The sequence below is a fragment of the Ciconia boyciana genome, chromosome 10 (genome assembly GCF_034638445.1).
Source record: "Ciconia boyciana chromosome 10, ASM3463844v1, whole genome shotgun sequence".
Taxonomy (NCBI): domain Eukaryota; kingdom Metazoa; phylum Chordata; class Aves; order Ciconiiformes; family Ciconiidae; genus Ciconia; species Ciconia boyciana.
In genome coordinates this window covers 26,835,547-26,861,224 of record NC_132943.1, presented here as the reverse complement: position 1 = coordinate 26,861,224, position 25,678 = coordinate 26,835,547, and the positions used below count along the sequence as shown (strand labels likewise).

The following is a 25,678-nucleotide window of genomic DNA, read 5'->3' as shown; positions in this document are numbered from 1 at the left end:
ATACTTACTTTTACAGGTAATCCAACCATTGATCTAAAAACTCGTGACATTGTTGTTGTTAAAGGACAGAAATTAAGTATCCCTATACCCTTCAGAGCTGTTCCATCCCCAACTATAACATGGCACAAAGATGGCAAAGAGTTGAAAGCTGGTGACAGAACAACAATGAAGAGTGACTACACCTCTGCATTGCTCGAAGTCATAGACAGCGTTCATGCTGATGCTGGTGTTTATACTATCACATTGGAGAACAAGCTGGCATCAACAACTGGCTCAGTCAACGTCAAAGTCATAGGTAACTAGGCTTCTTCAATTCTGAGAAAGATACTTATCCTCACTTGAGTCCTGCAGCTGACAGAAGAAAGGACTAGAAAAATCCCTTTTCTGCCATGTGGAGGAATCACTTCAACTTAGACACATGCAGATTGCCATAAAGGCATTAATGGTACAAAATCCCACAAAAAAACCACTTTATCCCAAGTTGGTCTAACTAGTCAGTGGCTGCTGAAAGCCCAATTATTATGAATAGTCATCATATAAATATAAAGAAGCCTATAAGAATTCTGAATATTTTTCACCTTTAGGAATGTAAATTCATATATAAGCTGTGTAGCCAACATTTGTGGGTTTGGTCTGCTTTCTGCAAAGCAAAGAAATGCAATATAATTTCATATTTGTAGGAATACATTTTCCCATCTATTTAGTTAACTAATTTTATTACTCTTATTTAAAACAGGTCCACCTGGACAGTGTAAAGACATTAAGGCAAGCGAAGTAACTAAGAATTCTTGCAAAATATCCTGGGAACCTCCAGACTTTGATGGTGGTACTCCTATTCTGCATTATGTTCTGGAACGCAGAGAAGCTGGTCGTAGAACGTATATCCCAGTCATGTCTGGTGAAAATAAGCTTTCATGGCAAGTCAAAGATCTTATCCCAAACAGTGAATATTACTTCCGTGTAAAAGCTGTCAATAAGATTGGAGGCGGTGAATATCTTGAACTAAGAAACCCAATCATTGCAGAAGACCCAAAACGTAAGGTTTTTTTACTACTAAATAATCTAGCAAATTGAATTTTAACTAAAATCTTCATACTTTCTTTTCTTATATGATCCCTCTTTTGCTACTCTTCCACAGAGCCTCCAGATCCTCCTGTTGACCTTGAGGTCCATAATCCAACATCAAAATCAGTAACACTTACATGGAAACCACCCCTGTTTGATGGTGGAAGCAAGATTATGGGCTATATAATAGAAAAGCTCACTAAGGGCAAGGAGAGGTGGGAGAGATGCAATGACTATCTGGTACCTCTGTTAACTTATCCAGTGAAAGGTCTTGAGGAAGGAAAGGAATATCAGTTTCGTGTTCGTGCTGAGAATGCTGCTGGCATCAGTGAGCCTTCTCGGATTACTCCTTTTGTGAAAGCTGTGGATCCTATTGGTATGAATTGCTTATTTGATTGTTTGTAGTAATTGCTGTACATTCTTAAACATATTGGAAGATTCTACTCTCCATTTACCATTCTGTGTTGTTACAGAGGCTCCAAAAGTCTTTCTTGCTGCAAACTTACAGTCTGGCCTTGAGGTGAAGAGAGGTGATGAGATCATACTTGAGGCACATATTTCAGGGTCACCTTATCCATCTATCACATGGCTGAGGAATGATAAAGTTGTCAGACCAGAGGAAATCAAAAAGAGAGTAACAACATATACAAGGAAGAAGAAGGGTGAAGCTGAAGAAGAGGAACCTTTCCAGCTTTCACTGCCAGAACGTATGAGTATTGACAACCATAAAGAAGGAGAGTCTGTACTATCAATTCGTGACTCCATCAGAGCTGACCATGGTACATTTACTATTAAAGTGGAAAATGATCATGGTATTGCAAAAGCCTCGTGTGAAGTCAATGTGTTAGGTACGTAATGAATGTCCTCAAAAACACCTAGTTGTTCAGAGTATTGGGTAAGAAGTGCACAAGATGAGTACTCATAATTTTTCTTGCTTTACTAACAGATACACCTGGGCCTCCAGTCAACTTTGTATTTGAAGATGTGAGGAAAAATTCTGTCATTTGCAAGTGGGAGCCTCCCCTTGATGATGGTGGAAGTGAAATCCTAAACTATGTACTGGAAAAGAAAGACAATACAAAAGCTGAAATGGGCTGGGTCACTGTCAGTTCAACACTCAGGCATTGCAAATTCCATGTAACAAAACTGATTGAAGGAAAAGAGTATCTCTTCCGTGTATTTGCTGAAAATAGAGTTGGATCAGGGCCACCATGTGTTTCAAAACCAATGACAGCGAAAGATCCTTTCTGTAAGTTTTAGTTTTGAAATACAACCTTTTCACAAAACCAGTGTAAAACTACACAGACTCTTAGAACACTCAGCTTCATCTATGTGAACGTTTCCCAGAAGAAACTTGAGCAATGTAATTATTATTTACTGCGCATTTTAAACCATTGAAATAAAGGGAAATATTGAAAACATTCTAATTTCAATAGTAAAGAAATAAGAATGACAATCACTGTCATAAACCTTTACACTTAAAACACTTAACATCTGAATAGTGACATTCCCTGGGTTCAATAGACTAATATTCTTACCAAAAGAGAGAACCACTGCAAGTTTGATTACTGATTGCAGTTAGGAATGAAAGTTTCTAAGAAAGAGAGTAGAAGAACTATGAATGACTTAAAATAAGTCATTTCTCGTACCTTAGTTCTCTCTTAGTTTTGAGTAAGCTCTGAAGAAGACAGCAATGATGACAAAATTACAATTCTTTTTTTCAGCTCCACCAGATCCACCGAATAAGCCTGATGTGCAAGATGTTACCAGCAACAGCATGTTGGTTAAATGGAATGAACCAAAAGACAATGGCAGCCCAATCATAGGATATTGGATTGAAAAACGTGAAATTAATAGTACTCATTGGGCTCGGGTCAACAGGAACCTTGTGAATGCTCTGGAAATAAAAGTTGAAGGACTGTTGGAAGGATTAACCTACATCTTTAGAGTATGTGCTGAAAATGCAGCTGGCCCTGGTAAATTTAGTCCACCATCAGATCCAAAAACTGCGCAGGACCCAATAAGTAAGTAGTTTAGCAGAAGCTAATAGCAGACAGGTGACAGACTAGGATTCATAGCCTTTAACTTTGATTTACACCTGTTTATTTATAGTGCCACCTGGTCCACCGATCCCAAGGGTTGCTGATACAAGCTCAACTTCTATTGAGTTAGAATGGGAACCTCCTGCGTATAATGGTGGTGGAGATATCACTGGTTACCATGTATACAAACAACTGGTGGGAATAAAAGAGTGGTCACGTTGCACAGAGAAACCCATTAAGGTTCGACAGTATACTGTTAAAGAAGTCAGGGAAGGTGCAGACTATAAACTCCGTGTTACTGCGCTTAATGCAGCTGGTGAAGGACCACCTGGTGAAACCGAACCCGTAACAGTTGCAGAACCTAAAGGTATTGCAATTGTATTATTTTCAAGAAATGTCCAGCTGCCTAAAAGGTGTTTTCGAATCTCTCCCTTGAACTAACGAACTGTTTCTCTCTCTTCTGCAGAGCCTCCCACTGTTGAGCTGGATGTTTCTGTCAAAGCAGGCATTCAGATCATGGCTGGGCAAACTATTAGAATTCCTGCTACTGTGACAGGGCGTCCTACTCCCACCATTGCATGGGCTGTGGAGGAGGGTGAATTAGACAAAGATCGAGTTGTTATTGAAAATGTTGGCACAAAATCTGAGTTAACCATTAAGAATGCATTGAGAAAAGACCATGGAAGATATGTAATTACTGCTACCAATAGCAGTGGTTCCAAATCTGCAGGAACTAGAGTAGAAGTATTTGGTAAGAAAAATATTTTCGGAAATCAACTGAGCATTTATTTTGGCGAGATCATCTTTGGGCTTTATCCTACTTGTTTGATTTTGGTTTTCAGATGTTCCTGGTCCAGTCCTTGACCTAAAGCCAGTGGTCACAAACAGAAAGATGTGTTTGCTTAACTGGTCTGATCCTGAAGATGATGGTGGCAGTGACATCATAGGCTTCATTGTTGAACGGAAGGATGCCAAAATGCATACGTGGAGACTAGCTATAGACACAGAGAGATCTAAATGTGATATTACAGGTCTAGTTGAAGGGCAGGAATATAAATTCCGTGTTAGTGCGAAGAACAAGTTTGGTACTGGTCCACCTGTTGAAATAGGACCCATTCTTGCAGTTGATCCATTAGGTAAGGTGACTAATTTTATGGGGTTTTTTAAACAATTTTTAATTATAGGTTAATAAACCAGTATTATTGTGTAGATTGCTTTCTATACAGAAAGTGTGTTTACTTTTCTACTCCCTGGATAAGGCATCTGCCTTAGAGTAATTACTTCAGTCAGATCTCTGAATCAGTTCTATAAGAATACTATGGTTCTTTATGCAACAAAATACTGGTGTCTACTGAGACACTACTTGTTACCTTTTTATCCACATACATGAGAAACTTTATACTGTCCATAACCATACTCAGATACTTTGCATACAAAAGCTATGGCTTTAAAAAGCCAGAGCTACTGTATTTATATGATTAAAAATTCTCTCATTTTTTAATGTTTTTTTATTATGATTTATCTGTGTTAATAGGTCCTCCAACAGCACCTGAAAGGTTCATGTACACAGAGAGGACAAAGTCAACTATTACACTTGATTGGAAGCCTCCACGTAGTGATGGTGGCAGTCCTATCTTAGGATATATTGTTGAGAAGAGGAGACATGATTCAAAAGACTATGAAAGAGTTAATGCAAAGCTCTGTCCAACAACATCTCTTCTCGTTGAAAAACTTGATGAACTTCATATGTATGAATTCCGTGTCAAAGCTGTCAATGCTATTGGAGAAAGTGAACCATCATTGCCCCTCAATGTAGTTATACAAGATGATGAAGGTATATCTGCTTTAAAGAAATCCATACAAATATCTCCAGAATACTGCAAGACAGTTTCTCTGTTTCATCTCCATCCTCTGTCATTTTTCTTCTTGTTTTCAGTACCTCCAACTGTTACATTACGCTTGGCTGTGAGAGGAGATACTATCAAAGTGAAGGCAGGAGAACCAGTCAATATTCCTGCTGATGTGACAGGTCTGCCAATGCCAAAGATTGAATGGGACAAGAACGAAGTTTTAATTGACCAAACATCCAGTGCACTTAAGATAACCAAGGAAGAAGTATCTAGAAGTGAGGCAAAAACTGAACTTATGCTGCCTGCAGCAGTGAGGGATGATAAAGGCACTTACACTGTGCGAGCTTCCAATCGTCTTGGCACTGCATTTCGCAATGTGCATGTTGAAGTGTATGGTAAGGATGCGACATTTTAATAAAATGACAGCTAATAAGATGCTTTTGCATTTTTCTCAATGTAATTCTATGCTCTATTGCTTTCATATAGATCGTCCTTCTCCACCAAGAAATCTTGCTGTTTCTGATATTAAAGCAGAATCATGCTCTTTAACATGGGATGCGCCTCTTGACAATGGTGGTAGTGAAATTACCCATTACATTATTGAGAAACGTGATGCTAGTAGGAAGAAATCTGAGTGGGAAGAAGTCTCCAAAAGTGCTGTTGAGAGAAGATTTGGGGTAATTTTAAAAATATCTTTATTACATACTTTAGTACGCATTAAAAAATAACAATAGTACACATCTGATGAAAACTGCTACTTGCATAGATCCCTGTGCTCGTTCTCTATTTAGACTCCAGAATTACTGAATGAATGTTGCCCATCTATGTATGTGTGTTTTCCTTATGTGACAAAACAAAATAAATTGTTCTCTTTTGCTCCTTAATCTCAGCTGAGTTTAGAAGACATCTTGCTTTCCATTTTGCAGCATTATTCATAGCTTTACCACCTGCAAAAACAAACATGATGACATTTTTATTTATGTTTGGTCATATGCATGTGGAATAAGAATATCCTTAGGGCATTACATAACAGCTGTGTAGTACATAAACGTAGGTATGTCAATAAGATTCCAAGACAGAATTTAAAGTGAAAACTGCTGCATAACTTCAAATAAGTTTATTCTGAAAGCAGTCAAGTATTGATTTAAATCTTATTTTTCAGGTATGGAATCTTGCAAGAGATGAAAAATATCAATTTAGAGTCCGGGCTGTAAACAAATATGGAATAAGTGATGAATGCCTCTCAGAAAAAGTTGTTACTAAGGATCCCTATGGCCTTCCTGGACCTCCTGGAAAGCCAAAAATTTTAGATCGCACCAGATCATCAATGCTGGTGACTTGGGAGCCTCCTTTGAACAATGGTGGCAGCCCAATAACTGGCTATTGGTTGGAGAAGAGAGAGGTGGGAGGTGTCTACTGGTCACGTGTTAACAGGGCTCCAGTAACAAAACCATCAGTAAAAGGTCTAGAGTACAATGTGCTTCGTTTGGCTGAAGGTGTTGAATACCAGTTTAGAGTTATGGCTGAAAATCTTGCTGGAATTGGCCCTCCCAGTGAACCATCAGATCCTGCCTTGGCAGCAGACCCCATATGTAAGTATATAATTTGTATGACTATTTTTAAGGACTATATCACACCAGAACCAAAATGTGCTACTATTATTTATATTGAATTTAGTGCAATTAACCCAATGCTTTGTTTTCATTAAACCAAAAAGAATATATTGACACAAAGTAGTTTCCTGATTTGCTGTTTTTCACCGTTTTAAAAATAATTACTTTTAATTTATTTTTTTTACCTCTTTTATGAAACTTAAACTGTGATTACACCAGTGCAAACATTGCCAAATAAACTTGAGTCCAGAATCATATTTTTATATTATTGTTTTTCTTTATTATTAAAGAGTTCAATCTTTATGCCTGGCACCTTAAGTATCCTTTAATAATATATGTAATATATGTAATTAGTATGCATGTTCTAGGATTATACACTCTACCTATGACAGAAGAAAATTAAAGTATTTACATTCTTCTAGAAACTATTCAGAAAAATACAGACAGACACTAACTGTCAGGTAACTTCTACTTGCTCTTGTTTTGCAAGTTGTGCCTGGTCCACCATCTTGCCCAGAGGTCAAAGACAAAACCAAATCATCTGTAGCTCTTGCGTGGAAACCTCCACAAAAGGATGGTGGCAGTCCTATAAAAGGATATATTGTTGAAATGCAAGATGAAGGTAGTACTGACTGGAAGAAGGCAAATGAAGGAGACAAACTCTTTCCTACTTGTGAATGTGTTATTCCCAACTTGAAAGAGCTCAGAAAATACCGATTTAGGGTGAAAGCTGTAAATGCTGCTGGAGAATCAGAACCAAGTCCTGCAACATCAGAAATACTTGTCCAAGATATTCTAGGTAAGTACTCTGGTAATTAATTTAGGTATTTATATCTAAATGCCACCTACTGCTGTGAATGTTCAAGCAGGATGCCAAGCAAGTCAAAGTCAAAACAGAACAAACAATTATGCAAAAATGTAACAAAAGATTGACACACATTTTTGAAAGTGTCATGACAGCCATTACCCGGGAAGGATATATTAGAAAACTGATGAGCACCTACAGTCATACTAAGGAAATAATGTGTATTTCATGAAGAAATGACTACAACAAATTTTTCTATTTGTATAGTTCCCAGCTTCCTTTTTGCACACCCAACCTTTCTTACATAAACATGCATTCTGCATGTTTGTGTGGGGTTTTAGCTCAGTGCTGACAGAAATTTACTTTCAGTAGCCTTTAAAATTTATATATTAAAATATTTTTGCAGAGGAACCAGAAATCTTCCTTGATATTGGAGCACAGGATTTCCTCTCTTGTCGTGCTGGCACAACAATTAAAATCCCAGCTGTTATCAAGGGTCGTCCAGTTCCAAAAACATTTTGGGAGTTTGAAGGAAAAGCAAAGACAACAGCAAAGGTTAGTAAAAGAAAAAGCTTTTTTTCTACATGTGTTTCTAGACATTTAAACCTATCCCCTTTTCTATGCTTATTATTTCCATTTGTTTACAGGAGGGAGGTCATACTGTACCTGAAGAAGCTCAGGTAAAGCAAACAATTTTTGTGACTTTAGTATTGTTGCATTTTTCAAACATAAATACTTAAAATTGATCTATAACTTCTCTTTTTTTCTATAATACACAGGTGGAAGCAACTGATACACGTTCAGTGATTATCATCCCTGAGTGCAACAGAAGCCATTCTGGACGATATAGTATTACAGCAAAGAACAAAGCAGGACAAAAAACTGTTCATATCAGAGTTAATGTGCTTGGTATGGCTTACACATACTGAAGTATTCAAATACGAGGTTTTAGTTCTGTTTTTCTACATACTTATGTAAAATTGTTTCTGTTGTGCTTTTACCTTAACAGATGTCCCAGGTCCACCAAAAGACCTAAAAGTAAGTGATATCACAAGAGGTACTTGTAAACTTTCATGGAAGATGCCAGACGATGATGGTGGAGATAGAATCAGAGGCTATGTTATAGAGAAAAGAACTATTGATGGGAAGGCCTGGACTAAAGTCAATGCAAACTGTGGAAGTACTTCCTTTGTTGTACCTGATCTCATATCTGGCCAAGAGTATTTCTTCCGGGTACGTGCAGAAAACCGTTTTGGTGTTGGTCCTCCTGCAGAAACCATCCAACGGACCACAGCCAGGGATCCAATCCGTAAGTGAAATCAAAGTCAAACAAATTATTTAAAACCAGATAATAATGTACAGTGGATTTAGTCACCTTTCTGTTTTGTTTGTGAAGATCCTCCTGATCCACCTATTAAGCTAAAGATTGGCCTTGTAACTAAGAACACGGTGAGCTTGACATGGAAACCACCAAAGAATGATGGTGGAGCTCCAGTTACACATTATAACGTTGAATGTCTCCGCTGGGATCGTACTGGAGAAGTGAAAGAGACTTGGAAGCAATGCAACAGACGTGACGTAGAGGAAACAAAGTTTACTGTTGAGGATCTTGTAGAAGGTGGAGAATACGAATTCAGAGTCAAAGCTGTAAATATAGCGGGTCCTAGCAGGCCTTCAGCCACTGTTGGCCCACTTGTTGTCAAAGACCAGACATGTAAGTACTAACCAATACCAGTAAATACAAATTCCATTTTTAAATTGTGAAGTATTTTTGTATGTTAATTTTTTCAACATTTCATTGTAGGCCCACCATCTATTGAACTCAAAGAATTTATGGAGGTTGAAGAAGGAACAGATGTTAACATTGTGGCCAAGATAAAGGGTGTACCCTTCCCCACATTAACATGGCTAAAAGCTTCTCCAAAGAAACCAGATGACAAAACACCAGTGCTGTATGATCAACATGTCAACAAGATCGTTGGTGAAGATACTTGCACTTTATTGATTCAACAGTCTCGCAGAAGTGATACAGGCTTATATACTATAACAGCTGTAAATAATCTGGGAACTGCTTCAAAGGAGATGAGACTAAACGTTCTGGGTAGATATCAAGAACTCTTATGCATTGCATAAATTGATAGCATTCATGTGATACTTTATTTTAATAGCATTTGAATTAATTCTTCTTTATAAAAATGTATCTTTTAGGTCGTCCTGGACCTCCAGTGGGACCTATTAAATTTGAATCCATTTTGGCTGATAAAATGACAATATCATGGCTTCCTCCATTAGATGATGGTGGTTCTAAGATTACAAACTATGTTATAGAGAAAAAAGAAGCAAATAGGAGGACATGGGTACCCGTTACTAATGAGCCTAAGGAATGCTTATTCACTATTCCCAAGTTGATGGAAGGCCATGAATATGTGTTCCGCATTATGGCACAAAACAAATATGGTATTGGAGAACCTTTGGATAGTGAACCAGAAACAGCACGAAACCTTTTCAGTAAGTAGGAATATGCTTTCAAATGATATCAGTTGTGTTCATATGCTGGTATGCGTACAACATGTGTTAAATACCACTACTATTTTTCTCTCTTAACGTAAGTAAATTTTCTAGAATAGCTTGAAGAATTTTAGCATTAGTAGTTAGTTCTTAAAAGCACATGTAGTACTTAAAAATACTTTTCTCCCTCCTTGTTAAATATTAAAATACAATCTCAAGCTTTTTTAAGGTTTAAATATAAAAATAAGGGTTTATCTGATAAGATTCAAGTAATTCTGTTGTATCTGAGACATAATTGGCCTTATAGATCAGGAAGAGTCAATTTCCTGCCTTCAGTTTTGAAAGAGAAATTAGGCAGAGTGGCTCTGATGTAGGAGGAATGTTAGGCTGGCAAGAGAAAATCATTCTTAAAACATCCAAGGTTAGGCTGGGCACTGAAATGAGGTACTGATCCAGGAAGGCAAGAAAAACTCATTTTTGACAATGGTTATTTGAAGGAAAGATACTTTATGTTTCACAGAAGTATATATACCTGAATAGGGATGGGAAGGTGAATGAGGGAAGGAGTCTCATGCAGATAGGTAACTACCTAATGCAACTGTGACCATGTGAGTGCATAGCTCTGTTTTGTACTCTAGCTATCTCCATCTTCCTTTAGCTTTTTTTTTTTTAACAAGCTATGTGTGAATATTTTCCCACAGCTGTTCCTGGACCTTGTGACAAGCCAACAGTTAGCAGTATAACACGTGACTCAATGACTGTAAACTGGGAAGAACCAGAACATGATGGTGGCTCTCCTATTACTGGTTACTGGTTGGAGCGCAAAGAGACTACCGGAAAGAGATGGACCAGGGTTAACCGTGATCCTATCAAACCTATGACACTGGGGGTTTCATACAAAGTTACAGGTCTTATTGAAGGCTCCGAGTATCAGTTCCGTGTTTCAGCTATCAATGCAGCTGGTGTTGGTCCACCAAGCATGCCATCTGATCCAGCAATTGCTAGAGATCCTATTGGTAAATATTTGAGATTCCTATTTTTGAATTTGAAAATACTCAAATAAGAACATAGAATATATTGTTATGCTGTAATGGTATGATGATATTTTTCAGCCCCACCTGGTCCTCCTATTCCAAAAGTTACTGACTGGACAAAGTCTTCAGTAGATTTGGAGTGGACTCCACCACTAAAGGATGGTGGTTCTAGGGTCACTGGCTACATTGTTGAGTATAAAGAGGAAGGAAAGGAAGAATGGGAACGGGTAGGTGGAAAACTATTACAGAATCTGTGCTTTTTCTCTCTCTATGTCTGTCAAAATAAAGCCCTCCAGAAAATATATTTTTTACAAATTTTTGCTATGCAAGTTATTTTCTGAAAATTCATATTTTTGCACCATAATTATCTTCATATGTTTAAAATATAAGACCAAATGTAAAAGTCAGTAATTGCCCCTCCACAACATCAAGTTCACTTTGCAGTTTCCTAAACTTAGAATTTTTAAATTTCATTTTAAAGACGTGAGAAAATATGTAGGTAATTTGTGATAAAGGAACAGAAGACAGGACCAAGTTAGAACTGGCACAAAAGTAAGTCTCACCGGTATCAGACTGTGCCAAATCATTTGCAACTACTATATCCCTACATTTTCCTATTTTTTTCAGTAATACATTACTGATTTTTTTTTCAATAAAGTGTTGCTGAAAATTTTTTTTCAATAATGCATTACTGAAAATTTAACTGATGCATACCTTGGCTATTTTTTATATCTCCATAAACATTTGGGTGCATTTTAAGTAATATCTAAATTTCCTGCACTGTTTCCAGGTAAACAGGCTTCATATTGGGGTTTAAACAGAACAAAGAATTCCTTTTTTTTGCCACTCTCACTTATATGAGTTTATTTGTCCAATAACACATATAATTCTTCTGAGACCACAGACTATTGTAATTGCTGTAACATCTTTGTCTGTTAGAATTATCAAAAAGGTGAATCAGAATAGCTTGTATGTCCGTGTCCTGTATTTCTTTACACAGATTCTGAAGAATTCTATGTGAGCAAAATCCATGTATGCTTAAGACTGTCGTGTGCTTGTAAATCTGAAACAACATCTGATTTAAGATTTGTTTCAAACATCACAAAGAGATTGATGATACCTTGATGTTAGCTAATGTTATAATTTTTTTTTCCAGGTAAAAGATAAAGAAATTAGAGGAACCAAGTTTGTTGTGACAGGATTAAAAGAAGGATGTTTTTACAAATTTAGAGTTAGAGCAGTGAATGCTGCTGGCATCGGAGAGCCTGGAGAAGTTACAGACATTATTGAAATGAAGGACAGAATTGGTATTTATCATTTACATTTACATTTTAGTACTTCTAAGTCAAAGTGAGAAAAAAAAATTAATTGAATTTTTTTGTTCACCTCCCACAGTGGCTCCTGATATTAATTTGGATGCAAGCGTCAGGGACAGAATTGTTGTTCATGCTGGAGGAGTAATTCGAATCATAGCATATGTCTCCGGAAAACCAGCTCCAACAGTGACTTGGAGCAGGGATGACCAAGCTTTACCAGAAGAAGCCAGAATTGAAGAAACAGCTATTAGTTCTTCTTTGGTCATCAAGAATTGCAAAAGAAGCCATCAGGGTATATACACTCTTCTTGCTAAAAATGCCGGTGGTGAGCGGAAGAAGACTATTATTGTTGATGTGCTAGGTAAATAGCAACTTCAGTCCTATTCATAAGTAAAATTTTATAACATTCAGCATGTATACTTAAATACTCCTTTTTTTTTTGCTTTCAGATGTTCCAGGCCCAGTCGGAATGCCATTCCTTACTGAGAACCTAACCAGTGACTCCTGTAAATTGACATGGTTTGCTCCAGAAGATGATGGTGGTTCTCCTATTACCAACTATATAATTGAAAAACGTGAATCTGACCATAGAGCTTGGACTCCAGTAAGCTACACAGTTACAAGACAGAATGCTACTGTTCAGGGGCTCACTGAAGGGAAAGCCTACTTTTTCCGAATTGCAGCTGAGAATATAATCGGCATGGGTCCATTCACAGAGACAACAAAAGAGATTGTCATTAGAGATCCAATAAGTAAGTATATTTTTGGGTTTGGATTACTGTCATATGAGATGAATATACAGAAAAATGCATTTACTGTATTTTTTTGTTTATTCACAGCTGTTCCTGACCGTCCAGAAGACCTGGAAGTAAAAGCAGTTACCAAGAACTCTGTTACATTAACTTGGAACCCTCCAAAATATAATGGAGGTTCGGATATCACCATGTATGTTCTAGAGAGCCGTCTCATTGGAAAAGAGAAATTCCACAGAGTTACAAAGGAGAAAATGCTTGATAGGAAATACACTGTAGAAGGCTTGAAAGAGGGTGACACCTATGAGTATCGTGTGAGTGCTTGCAATATTGTGGGACAAGGCAAGCCATCATTTTGCACAAAACCAATCACATGCAAGGATGAAATCGGTATGTATCTTTTTCATATTTCTTTTGAAAACAGTGATTACATTTACTGGTTCCTTACTTTTTCTTATTAATATTGCTGACATTTGTGGGCATGGTGTTTTTTAATATCACCTTTCAGCTCCTCCGTCGCTTGACCTTGACTTTAGAGACAAGCTTATTGTTCGGGTTGGAGAAGCTTTCAGCCTGACTGGACGTTACTCAGGCAAGCCTGCACCAAAGGTTACTTGGGTAAAGGATGATATTGTTGTGAAAGAAGATGACCGTACAAAGATCAAGACAACTCCTACAACTCTTTGCTTGGGGATACTAAAATCTGTCCGTGAAGACTCAGGCAAATATTGTGTTACTGTAGAGAACAGCACAGGATCAAGAAAAGGATTTTGTCAAGTTAATGTTGTTGGTAGGTTTTACTGAACAACAGTATTGTATGTGATTTTTAGTAGTGATTAGAATTCATTGAATTATATAAACGTAAATATTAAAATGTGTTCTTTATTACAATAATTTGATTTACTGCATTCTCATTTATACTGAAATACTGTTTATTAATTTTGAGTACCTAGTTAACTCTGGCTTAGTTTATTCAGCATGAATAATTTAATGACTCTACATGCATTTAGAGAATGTCAACACTGTAGAAAATGTCAATCACCAAATACCTTATAAGCATCATGGAATTAAGTCCAGTGAGTCAAACACGTATTAAAGAGGAATAGTCTTGAGGTCTTGATTCCTTATTAAAACTGTGATGCCAGGTTTCTAATTTCATAATATATTTACTGTATTGACACTGTTTAATCTATGTCATTATGTGAAGTTCATATAAAAGCATGGGTATGCTTTTTTTTTTCTTAAACAGATCGCCCATCACCTCCAGTAGGCCCAGTTATATTTGATGAAGTTCATAAAGATCATATGGTAGTTTCCTGGAAACCTCCATTAGATGATGGAGGCAGTGAAATTACAAATTACATTATTGAGAAGAAGGATGCACACAGAGACCTGTGGATGCCAGTTACATCTGCCACAGTTAAAACAACATGCAAAATTCCTAAGCTGCTTGAAGGAAGAGAATATCAAATTCGAATTTATGCTGAAAATCTTTATGGCATAAGTGATCCTCTCATCTCTGATGAAATGAAAGCCAAGGACCGTTTCCGTATGTTATTCATTTGCTATCTTACTTTGATACTTTAATCTTTACTCTGTTTGTAGTGCTCATAAACTCCTTTTTATTTTCCCCAGGTGTTCCTGATGCACCTGAGCAACCAATCATTAAGGATGTTACCAAAGACTCTGCAGTGGTGGTTTGGAACAAACCGTACGATGGAGGCAAGCCAATAACAAACTATATTGTAGAAAAGAAGGAAACAATGGCTACAAGATGGGTCAGAGTTACCAAAGACCCGATTTTCCCCGGTACTCAGTTCAAAGTACCTGACCTCCTTGAAGGCTGTGAATATGAATTCCGTGTTTCAGCAGAAAATGAAATTGGTGTTGGTGATCCTAGTCCACCATCAAAGCCAATTTTCGCTAGAGATCCAATCGGTAAAGTATTAAATTTCATTTCTAATTGAAATTTTAATGCACTCTTCATTTCAGTTAGAACATCACTTTAATAGTTTCATTTTTTTCCCATTTCTTTCTTTTTTTGCTTTTTTAACAGCAAAACCAAGTCCACCTGTTAATCCGGAAGCAGTAGATAAAACTAAAAATTCAGTTGATTTATCTTGGCAACCACCACGCCATGACGGTAATGGCAAGATAATTGGCTACCTTGTTGAGTATCAGAAAGTTGGAGATGAAGAATGGAAAAAGGCCAATCTTATGGCAGATTCGTGTCCTGACACAAAATACAAAGTCACTGGCCTTACTGAGGGTTTGACCTATAAGTTCAGGGTCAAGGCAGTCAATGCAGCAGGTGAATCGGAACCAGCCTATGTTCCTGATCCAGTAGAAGTAAAGGACAGACTTGGTGAGTTTAATAAAATCAGATAAGTTTACCTAAGAAGATATTTTTTTTCTCATTTTCTAAAAACATATCATTTTGATTCCAGAACCTCCTGAGCTGATACTTGATGCTAATATGGCCCGAGAACAGCATGTGAAAGCTGGAGATACCCTGAGACTTAGTGCTGTTATTAAAGGTGTTCCATTCCCAAAAGTTTCTTGGAAGAAAGAAGATCATGAGGTGTCACCCAAAGCTGATATTGAGGTTACAGGAGTTGGCAGTAAGCTTGAAATACGTAACACTGTCCATGAAGATGGTGGACTTTACTCCCTGACAGTTGAAAATCCAGCTGGTTCAAAGACTGTTTCAGTAAAAGTTGTTGTCTTAGGTAATCTTTTTGATGTTCCTTTTATACTGCATGTTTTTATTCTATAATTAGAGATTAAGAAATAAAAGAATGTCTAGAAAATATCAATAAACCGATTTATAAGAAATACACAATAGAAAAAGGACTAAAAATTACATGAAATATATTCATTTATCTTGAACTTTACTAAGTTCCGTAAAAAATGCTTTGGTTATCAAATAAGTAAGATTCAATTTTTGTCCATATTAGATAAGCCTGGTCCACCCAGAAATCTGCAAATCAGTGAAGTTAGAAGCGATTCTTGCTATCTCACTTGGATGGAACCAGAAGATGATGGTGGCTCTGTCATTACCAACTATGTGGTGGAAAGGAAAGATGTAGCTTCTGCACAGTGGGTAGCCATCTCATCATCCTCCAAGAAACGCAGTCACATGGCTAAATATCTGGTGGAAGGCACTCAGTATCTCTTCCGAGTTGCAGCTGAAAATCAGTTTGGTAGAGGTCCATATGTGGAAACGCTCAAGCCTATTAAAGCTATGGATCCACTGCGTAAGTGTTTTTCAGTTACATGATTTGTTTTGTTCATATTATTCTTGGTAATTTTTGAGATTATCTTGTTGGTACTAATGTGAACATGGTACACTGCTACCATAGACTGGCCATCCTAGTAATCATTTTGGTTTTGTATTTTAAAAGATCCTCCGGGGCCACCAAAGAATCTGCACCATGTAGATGTTGACAAGACTGAAGTTTCCCTTGTTTGGAATCGACCAGATCGTGATGGTGGTGCTGAGATAACTGGATATTTGGTGGAATATCAAGAAGATGGTGCAGATGAGTGGACAAAGTTCCAGACGGTCCCTATGCTAGACTGTGTTGTTACAGGCCTACAAAAAGGAAAAATATACAAATTCCGTGTGAAAGCTCAGAATATTGTTGGTCTTAGCCTTCCAGATACAACTATACCAATAGAGTGTCAAGAAAAACTAGGTAATTTTTAGTTTTTCATGTTGTTTTACTGATTCTGTCTCTCTTTAAGCATTTCCCCTGAAAAGGTAATTTCTATTTTTCTCTAATTTCAGTACCTCCATCCGTGGAACTAGATGTGAAATTAATTGAAGGTCTTGTTGTTAAAGCTGGCACCACAGTGAGACTTCCTGCGATTATGAGAGGTGTGCCAGTTCCCACTGCAAAATGGGTTACTGATGACATTGAAATTAAAACAGACGGCAGACACAAGATTGAGACTGACAATTATTCAACTGTACTTACCATCAAAGACTGTATAAGAAAAGATACAGGAGAATATCTACTCACAGTCTCTAATGCAGCTGGCAGCAAAACTGTTTCTCTACATCTTACAGTTTTGGATGTTCCTGGCCCACCAACTGGTCCTATTAATATTCTTGAAGTAACACCAGAACATATGGTTATTTCTTGGCGCCCTCCTAAAGATGATGGTGGGAGTCCTATAATAAATTATATTGTTGAGAAGCGTCAATCAAAGAAAGAAACTTGGGGAGTGGTTAGCTCTGGAACAAGTCACACAAAAATTAAGATTCCACGACTGCAGAAAGGCTGTGAATATATTTTCCGTGTTCGGGCAGAAAATAAGATAGGCATTGGTGCACCCCTTGATTCAGAACCAACAGTTGCTAAACATATGTTTGATCCACCATCCCCACCTGGTAAACCAACTGTTCATGATATTACAGAAAATGCTGCAACAGTGTCTTGGACCCTACCAAAATCTGATGGTGGAACTCCAATAACTGGTTATATACTTGAACGTCGGGAAGCATCTGGTAAATGGGTGCGTGTCAATAAGACACCAATACTTGATATGAAATACAGAGTCACTGGTCTTTTTGAAGGCAACACATATGAATTCAGAGTTTTTGCAGAAAACATGGTGGGCTTAAGCAAACCATCTCCAAGCTCTGATCCAATAAAAGCATCACGTCCTATCACTCCTCCTGGGCCACCTATAAATCCAAAATTAAAAGACAAAACCAAAGAAACAGCTGATCTTGTGTGGACAAAGCCCCTCAAAGATGGTGGCAGCCCAATTCTGGGATACGTTGTGGAATGTCAGAAAACTGGAACTACACAGTGGAATAGGATTAATAAGGATGAACTCATTAGACAGTGTGCTTTCAGAGTACCTGGGTTAATAGAAGGAAATGAATATAAATTCCGAATAAAAGCTGTCAACATTGTGGGAGAGGGAGAACCAAGAGAACTGGCAGAAACTGTACTTGCAAAGGATATTCTTTCTCCTCCAGAAGTAAGCCTAGATGTGACCTGTCGAGACTTAATTACTGTCCGAGTAGGCCAAACAATCCATATTACTGGTAAAGTAAAAGGCAGGCCAGATCCTGACATAACGTGGTCTAAAGATGGCAAAGTACTAGTCCAAGAAAAGCGTGTTGAAATACTCCATGATCTACCTAATGTTGAACTGCAAGTGAAAGAAGCCAAAAGATCTGATCATGGCAAATATATAATAGCAGCTAAGAACAGCTGTGGACATGCTCAAGCTTTTGCTGTTGTTAATGTACTTGACAGACCTGGACCATGTCAGAACCTGAAAATAAGCTATGTCACAAAAGATTCTTGTATGATCGCTTGGGAGAGTCCAGTGGATAATGGTGGCTCTGAAATTACAAATTACATAGTAGAATACCGTCAACCAAACCAGAGGGGATGGTCAATTGTCTCCTCTGATATCACTAAACGATTAATAAAGGCAAATCTTATAGAGAACCGTGAATACTTCTTCAGAGTTTGTGCAGAAAACAAAATAGGTCCAGGTCCTTGCATTGAGACCAAGACTCCCATCCTTGCCATCAATCCTATTGACAAGCCTGGAGAGCCAGAAAATCTTCACATTGCAGAGAAGGGAAAGACATTTGTATATCTGAAATGGAGAAGGCCAGATTATGATGGTGGAAGTCCCAATTTAAGTTATCATGTTGAGAGAAAACCGAAAGATTCAGATGAATGGGAAAGGGTTCACAAAGGCAGCATTAAGGAAACACACTACATGGTAGATAAATGTGTTGAAAATAAGATTTACCAATTCCGAGTTCAAACCAAGAATGAGGCAGGTGAAAGTGACTGGGTAAGAACAGCTGAAGTTGTTGTGAAGGAAGATCTGCAGAAACCAGTGCTAGAGTTGAAGTTAAGTGGGGTGCTAACTGTGAAAGCAGGTGACACAATTAGAATTGAGGCTGGAGTCAGAGGAAAACCACAGCCTGAAGTTGTATGGACAAAAGACAAAGATGCTGTAGATCTAACCAGGTCTCCAAGGGTCAGTATTGAAACAACTTCTGACACATCCAAGTTTGTTCTCACAAAATCAAGGCGTAGTGATGGTGGGAAATACGTGATTACTGCAACAAACACAGCTGGTAGTTTCGTAGCATACGCTACTGTTATTGTCTTGGATAAACCAGGTCCTGTAAGAAACTTGAAAGTCACTGATATTTCAAGTGATAGATGTACTGTTACTTGGGACCCTCCAGAAGATGATGGTGGTTGTGAAATACAGAACTACATCCTGGAAAAATGTGAAAGTAAGCGTATGGTTTGGTCTACATACTCTTCCTCTGTCCTAACAAACTATGCAAATGTGACACGCCTCATTGAAGGTAATGAATATATATTCAGAGTTCGTGCAGAGAATAAAATGGGCACTGGTCCACCAACAGAAACACAACCAATTATTGCAAAAACAAAATATGATAGACCTGGACGCCCTGACCCTCCAGATGTCACAAGAGTTAGCAAAGAAGAGATGACTGTAGTTTGGAATCCACCAGAATATGATGGTGGCAAATCAATTACAGGATACATTTTAGAGAAGAAAGAGAAACGATCACTAAGATGGGTTCCTGTTACTAAGACTGCAATCCCAGAGAGACGCAAGAAGGTTACTAATCTCATCCCTGGTCATGAATATCAGTTCCGCGTCAGCGCCGAAAATGAAGTCGGACTTGGAGAACCAAGCTTGCCATCAAGACCTGTAGTAGCAAAAGACCCAATAGGTATCATACCACTGTGTTCTTCTATATTTTGTTTTAATTTTAACATAACAGATTGCTAAATTGCACAACTCTGTTCTTATCTGTAATTTTTATTGTCTTTCAGAACCACCTGGTCCTCCCACAAACTTGAGAGTGGTTGATAGCACAAAGAGTTCCATAACCCTTGGCTGGGGAAAACCAGTGTATGATGGTGGTGCTCCAATTATTGGATATGTTGTGGAAATTAGACCAAAAGTTGAGGGTGCTGATCCTGAAGCAGGATGGAAACGATGCAATGTTGCTGCCCAAGTTATTCATACAGAATTTACAGCCACCAGCCTGGATGAGAACCAATTATATGAGTTCAGAGTTTCTGCCCAAAACCAGGTTGGCCTTGGCCGACCAGCTGAACTGAAAGAAGCTGTGTCTCCCAAAGAAATACTTGGTGAGTTTTTCCATCCTCTTTATGAGTATTTACATGCAATCTTTATTTGCTCTGGTTTTATTTTATTTCATGTGCTAAACTTTGCATTTTATTTCTTTAATTTTGTCTTTCAGAACCTCCTGAGATTGAGTTGGATGCAAGCATGAGAAAGTTAGTCACAGTCAGGGCAGGATGCCCTATTAGACTTTTTGCCATTGTTAGGGGTCGCCCAGCACCTAAAGTCACCTGGAGGAGAATGGGTATTGATAATGTTATCAGAAAAGGACAAGTTGATCTGGTTGACACTATGGCCTTCTGTGTCATCCCTGATTCAACACGTGATGACTCAGGCAAATATTCATTGACACTTGTTAATGCAGCTGGAGAAAAGGCTGTATTTGTGAACGTCAGAGTCCTGGGTAAGTAAGGAGAGAAATACCTCTAGACAATTTTTTAACTATATTGAATGTTCATTGCAGGAATTTTTATGACCCCCAGGTGCAACAGTTTTTGAGCACAACTGTATCAGCTAACACTTACTCCCCCTGTATAGGAAGCTGTTAGTCTCCCTTTTAATTTTAACTTTTTTTAAATTTTTACTTTTTAACTAAGACTAGCATAAATTGAAATTTCTTTATAGATACTCCTGGACCTGTGTCGGACTTCAAGGTTTCAGATGTCACCAAGATGTCATGCCATCTTTCATGGGCACCTCCAGAGAATGATGGTGGTAGCCCAGTGACTCATTACATCCTGCAGAAACGTGAGGCTGACAGGAAGACCTGGGGAACAGTCACTGCAGAACTAAAGAAAACTAGTTTCCAAATAGCTAACCTTGTACCTGGAAATGAATATTTCTTTAGAGTAACAGCAGTAAATGAATACGGGTCAGGTGTTCCAAGTGACATACCAAAACCAGTTCTAGCAACAGATCCCCTAAGTAAGTACGCCTTTATGCACATTTTATGTTTTTTCTCTAATTTTAATAAGGTTTTGCATTTTTTGAAAGTTGGCATTTCTAAATTGGACAATGTTACTAACTACTCAATGATAAACATAAAAATTTCTGTGTCAGTTTCTTTCAAATAATACAATCTATGAATATAGTACCTTTGTAATTATTACGAATTTTGCTCTTTTCCATATTGTCCTTGTTGAGTTAGCATGGATAGCATCCAATAATTCAACAAGTATTCAATAGTCAGAAAATCTTGCAAATTCAATGTTTACCATGTTTCTTTTTTTTTTCCCCTGAAAGGTGAACCTGATCCACCAAGAAAACTTGAAGTTACTGAAATTACGAAGAACAGTGCTACTTTAGGCTGGCTGCCACCACTGCGTGATGGAGGCTCTAAAGTTGATGGGTACATTGTTAGCTACAAAGAAGATGACCAACCAGCAGATCGCTGGACAGAATATTCAGTTGTTAAAGATCTCTCCATTGTTGTAGCTGGTCTGAAAGAGGGAAAGAAATACAAGTTTAGAGTGGCAGCTAGAAATGCTGTAGGAGTAAGTTTGCCAAGAGAAGCTGAAGGAGTATTTGAAATTAAAGAACAACTCAGTAAGTAACAATTTAAATACTACCTATGTTGCAATATTCTGCTTTAATAATGAAATGAGCAAGAATTGTAGTTCTTTGAGTGAGTCCCAGAAAGACATATGCTTTATGAAGTAATCTGGAGGATTATGGTTAACTGTATTGAATATTTTGACAGGTCAGAAAGGATGAGTTGACCACTAATTCAGAATTATTAAAGAATTTTGCAGGTATGGTTTCAGTTGGAACCAGAAGATAGGAACTAAGGAGAAATAATAAATACCTTCAATGAACTTAAAATGAAAGGGAAAAAGAGTCAGAGTGGTAGTTTGAGAGATAAATGGGGCCAAAAGTGGGAGCTGTTTTAAGATAAGAGAAAACAAGTTGTTTACATTGTAGAGTTGGTTGAGAATGTGAAGCAAAAGGCAGGGAGGACAAGTTGGCCTAATTAAGGTGGTAAGGTCCGTGAGGAACAGGAAGACATGGGGGTAAGGGGCACATGAGAAGAACCTTCTTCTTTTGTGACATGGAAAGAGGAAGAGAGAGGTACAGGAGCAAAAGAGAATGAAAACTAGCCAATGGCAGGAAGAAAAGTACAGCAAACCTACTGCCAGGTTTCTTTTGGAAGAAATTTGAAAGATTTTGTGCAAAAGAAGTAGGAGAAGGGGCTCTACTTGAAAAATAATTCAAGGGTATAAAAAGACTGACTGTGGAAATGGGCTTGCTTAGTTCAGCGAGAACTTTAGTCTTTCTTTTCTCCTCCTTCATGTTTGTCTTGTAGAAAGTCAGCAATAAGTGAGCAACAACAAGTTCCAGATATAATGAGGAATTATGTGTCATGCATTAATAGTGCACAAGTCTCTACATAAACATGTGAGAAGGCAATCCAAACTCAAAAATATTCTCTTATAAACTGTACAAGAATGTAAAAGTAAGACTGGAATAGATATCGCCGACTGCAAAATCTCTAGTTGCCCATTAGTGGAACGTAAATTAAAAATTCACAAGTCATTCCTACTGATAATTCCACTTGAGAGACAAGCAGAAAACTTTCACATGAAAACATAAGAAAAAGTAAGTTAATATGTCACAGAAGTTGAATTTATATGTCTGTTTGTGATTTTTTTTTCCAGTCCCACCTAAGATCCTGATGCCTGATCATGTTCACATTAAAGCTGGAAAGAAACTGAGAATTGAAGCTCATGTATATGGGAAGCCTCAGCCAGTCTGTAAATGGTTGAAAGGAGATCAAGATGTACTTACATCCAGTCGCCTTGCTGTGCATAAAGCAGAAAAGTCTTCTGTTCTTATCATTAAGGATGTGACTAGAAAAGATTCTGATTTTTACACTCTTACTGCAGAAAATAGCTCTGGTACTGATAGTCAGAAAATCAGAGTGATAGTCATGGGTATGTTCCATTTGATTATTTTTAAACCCAGCTTTATACAAAACTAGCTTTAGTATATTCCAGTGGCTGCTATTTTCTTTCATCCCTTTTTTCTCAATATACTTTTTTGTGCAGATAAACCAGGTCCACCACAGCCTCCATTTGATATTTCTGAAATAGATGCCGATGCTTGCACTCTTACATGGCATATACCTCTCGAAGATGGTGGCAGTAACATTACAAACTACATAGTTGAGAAATGTGATGTAAGCCGAGGAGACTGGGTAACAGCTTTAGCTTCTGTCACAAAGACAAGCTGCAGAATTGGAAAACTGATTCCTGGAGAAGAGTATATGTTCCGTGTTCGTGCTGAAAATCGTTTTGGGATTTCTGAGCCGCTTAGTTCTGGCAAGATGATTGCAAGGTTCCCATTTGGTATGTCAGTTTTTGATAGCAGCATTTCTCTTTTTAATCCTCCTAGTAAGAAAGCATGTGATTGATATCCATCTTTGTATTTCTTTCTAGATGTTCCTAGTGAACCAAAGAATGCACGTATTACCAAGGTCAATAAGGACTGCATTTTTGTTGCCTGGGATAAACCAGATAGTGATGGAGGCAGTCCAATCACTGGTTATCTCATTGAGCGCAAAGAAAGGAACAGTTTACTGTGGGTGAAAGCCAATGACACAGCTGTGCGCTCCACAGAATACCCTTGTGTGGGGCTCATCGAAGGTCTTGAGTATACTTTCAGAATTTATGCATTGAACAGAGCTGGAGCAAGTAAACCTAGTAAACCAACTGAGTTTGTCACAGCAAGAGCACCAGTTGGTAAGCCAAACATACCAACAATTTGTAACAGACTACTGTTTTTGTGGTCATTTTCAATATATCTGCAACTCTATGATCTTCAGTTTGCCCTTATGTTTATATTTTCATGTTTATCATGACTGCACTGGGAGTGCACTGTGTGGGTATGCTGTAAATAGGATCCAGCACTATTAAAGCCATTTTTTAATATGTTAGCTTTTTTGGCAAAACAGACTATAACATAATCTTATTTGCCTTAGATCCCCCTGGAAAACCTGAAGTTATTGATGTCACTAAGAGTACTGTATCGCTGATATGGACAAGACCAAAGCATGATGGTGGTAGCAAACTTATTGGCTACTTTGTTGAAGCTTGCAAATTACCTGGTGATAAGTGGGTTCGGTGCAATACAACTCCACATCAAATACCCCTAGAAGAGTACACTGCTACTGATTTGGAAGAAAATGCTCAATATCAATTTAGAGCAATTGCCAAGACAGCAGTTAACATTAGCCGACCTTCAGAACCTTCTGATCCAGTGACTGTTCATCCAGAAAATGGTAAGAAATGTAAAAGCATTTGAGAACTCTGATAAGAATCTCTGCATATTGAACTAACACTCATGTGAAGAATGAAATGTTTATCTCTTACTAGATTGATTAACTCTTGAGCTCTTTCCTTTCAGTTCCCCCCAGAATAGAGTTGGATCTGTCTATGCAATCACAGCTTACAGTAAAAGCTGGAACTAATGTGTGTCTGGAGGCGAATGTATATGGCAAGCCGATACCAACAATCACCTGGAAGAAAGAAGGAGAAGTTTTAAAGCCATCTGAAGGTGTTAAGATCACCAGTAAGAGAAATCTTGCTACAGTTGAGTTGTTCAGTGTTAACAGGAAGCAAACAGGAGACTATACTATTACAGCTGAAAATGCAAGTGGATCAAAGTCAGCAACCATTAAGCTTAAAGTACTTGGTAAGCTAAAGACTGTCTGTTAATAAATACATTTATGGTTAAGTGATATAGCAAGAGATAGAGCTATAACAATGTGATGTTAATTCTTCTAGATAAGCCTGGTCCACCGGCCTCCGTCAAAATCAAACATATGTATGCAGATCGTGCAATGCTTTCTTGGGAACCTCCTCTGGAAGATGGAGGTTCAGAAATTACTAACTACATCGTGGACAAGCGTGAAACAAGCAGACCAAACTGGGCCCAAGTTAGTGCCAATGTACCCATTACAAGCTGCACAGTGGAGAAACTAATAGAAGGACATGAGTATCAGTTCCGCATATGTGCTGAAAACAAATATGGTGTTGGAGACCCTATCTTGACTGAACCAGCAGTTGCTAAGAATCCATATGGTAAGTGCTTTGTGGGATACCTTCATTAGTCACTGGGGTTTTTTGTGTACACTTATGAATGCAACCATAACTTTCAAATAAATCTTCACAGATGTACCTGGACCTTGTGATCCACCGATAATTAGCAATGTAACGAAAGACTTTATGACTGTTAGCTGGAAGCCACCAGCTAGTGATGGTGGATCCCCAATAACTGGTTATATACTTGAGAAGCGTGAAACTAAGGCTCTTAACTGGACAAAGGTAAACAGAAAGCCTGTCATTGAAAGAACTGTTAAGGCTACTGGACTCCAAGAAGGAACAGAATATGAGTTCCGGGTGATAGCGTTGAATAAGGCCGGACCTGGCAAGCCTAGTGCACCATCTAAAGCAGTGTATGCTCGTGATCCTCAATGTAAGTTAAAAATCTCAGATATTTTCCATGGTTATTTCCAGATAC

At 37.9% G+C, this 25,678-nt stretch overlaps 1 protein-coding gene across 1 annotated transcript in view; it reads left to right on the top strand.

The window, feature by feature from the left end:
• Positions 1-25,678, top strand: part of TTN (titin) — a 245,382-nt gene that overhangs the window by 169,947 nt on the left and 49,757 nt on the right. Inside the window, exons 167-212 of the mRNA XM_072874311.1 lie at positions 17-295; positions 737-1,036; positions 1,139-1,441; positions 1,539-1,913; positions 2,012-2,314; positions 2,790-3,089; positions 3,178-3,474; positions 3,574-3,858; positions 3,950-4,243; positions 4,642-4,941; positions 5,044-5,352; positions 5,444-5,634; positions 6,120-6,549; positions 7,061-7,369; positions 7,782-7,930; positions 8,023-8,055; positions 8,155-8,284; positions 8,385-8,684; positions 8,772-9,089; positions 9,180-9,476; positions 9,584-9,883; positions 10,585-10,899; positions 10,996-11,144; positions 12,074-12,224; positions 12,313-12,594; positions 12,683-12,985; positions 13,073-13,375; positions 13,494-13,775; positions 14,235-14,534; positions 14,621-14,923; positions 15,042-15,350; positions 15,433-15,714; positions 15,943-16,242; positions 16,390-16,683; positions 16,776-19,742; positions 19,846-20,166; positions 20,280-20,564; positions 20,786-21,085; positions 21,404-21,706; positions 22,816-23,091; positions 23,206-23,505; positions 23,596-23,898; positions 24,138-24,437; positions 24,563-24,850; positions 24,943-25,239; positions 25,331-25,633. Coding sequence (XP_072730412.1) covers positions 17-295; positions 737-1,036; positions 1,139-1,441; positions 1,539-1,913; positions 2,012-2,314; positions 2,790-3,089; positions 3,178-3,474; positions 3,574-3,858; positions 3,950-4,243; positions 4,642-4,941; positions 5,044-5,352; positions 5,444-5,634; positions 6,120-6,549; positions 7,061-7,369; positions 7,782-7,930; positions 8,023-8,055; positions 8,155-8,284; positions 8,385-8,684; positions 8,772-9,089; positions 9,180-9,476; positions 9,584-9,883; positions 10,585-10,899; positions 10,996-11,144; positions 12,074-12,224; positions 12,313-12,594; positions 12,683-12,985; positions 13,073-13,375; positions 13,494-13,775; positions 14,235-14,534; positions 14,621-14,923; positions 15,042-15,350; positions 15,433-15,714; positions 15,943-16,242; positions 16,390-16,683; positions 16,776-19,742; positions 19,846-20,166; positions 20,280-20,564; positions 20,786-21,085; positions 21,404-21,706; positions 22,816-23,091; positions 23,206-23,505; positions 23,596-23,898; positions 24,138-24,437; positions 24,563-24,850; positions 24,943-25,239; positions 25,331-25,633 — 15,618 coding nt within the window. The remainder of the gene's footprint in view (positions 1-16; positions 296-736; positions 1,037-1,138; positions 1,442-1,538; positions 1,914-2,011; positions 2,315-2,789; positions 3,090-3,177; positions 3,475-3,573; positions 3,859-3,949; positions 4,244-4,641; positions 4,942-5,043; positions 5,353-5,443; positions 5,635-6,119; positions 6,550-7,060; positions 7,370-7,781; positions 7,931-8,022; positions 8,056-8,154; positions 8,285-8,384; positions 8,685-8,771; positions 9,090-9,179; positions 9,477-9,583; positions 9,884-10,584; positions 10,900-10,995; positions 11,145-12,073; positions 12,225-12,312; positions 12,595-12,682; positions 12,986-13,072; positions 13,376-13,493; positions 13,776-14,234; positions 14,535-14,620; positions 14,924-15,041; positions 15,351-15,432; positions 15,715-15,942; positions 16,243-16,389; positions 16,684-16,775; positions 19,743-19,845; positions 20,167-20,279; positions 20,565-20,785; positions 21,086-21,403; positions 21,707-22,815; positions 23,092-23,205; positions 23,506-23,595; positions 23,899-24,137; positions 24,438-24,562; positions 24,851-24,942; positions 25,240-25,330; positions 25,634-25,678) is intronic.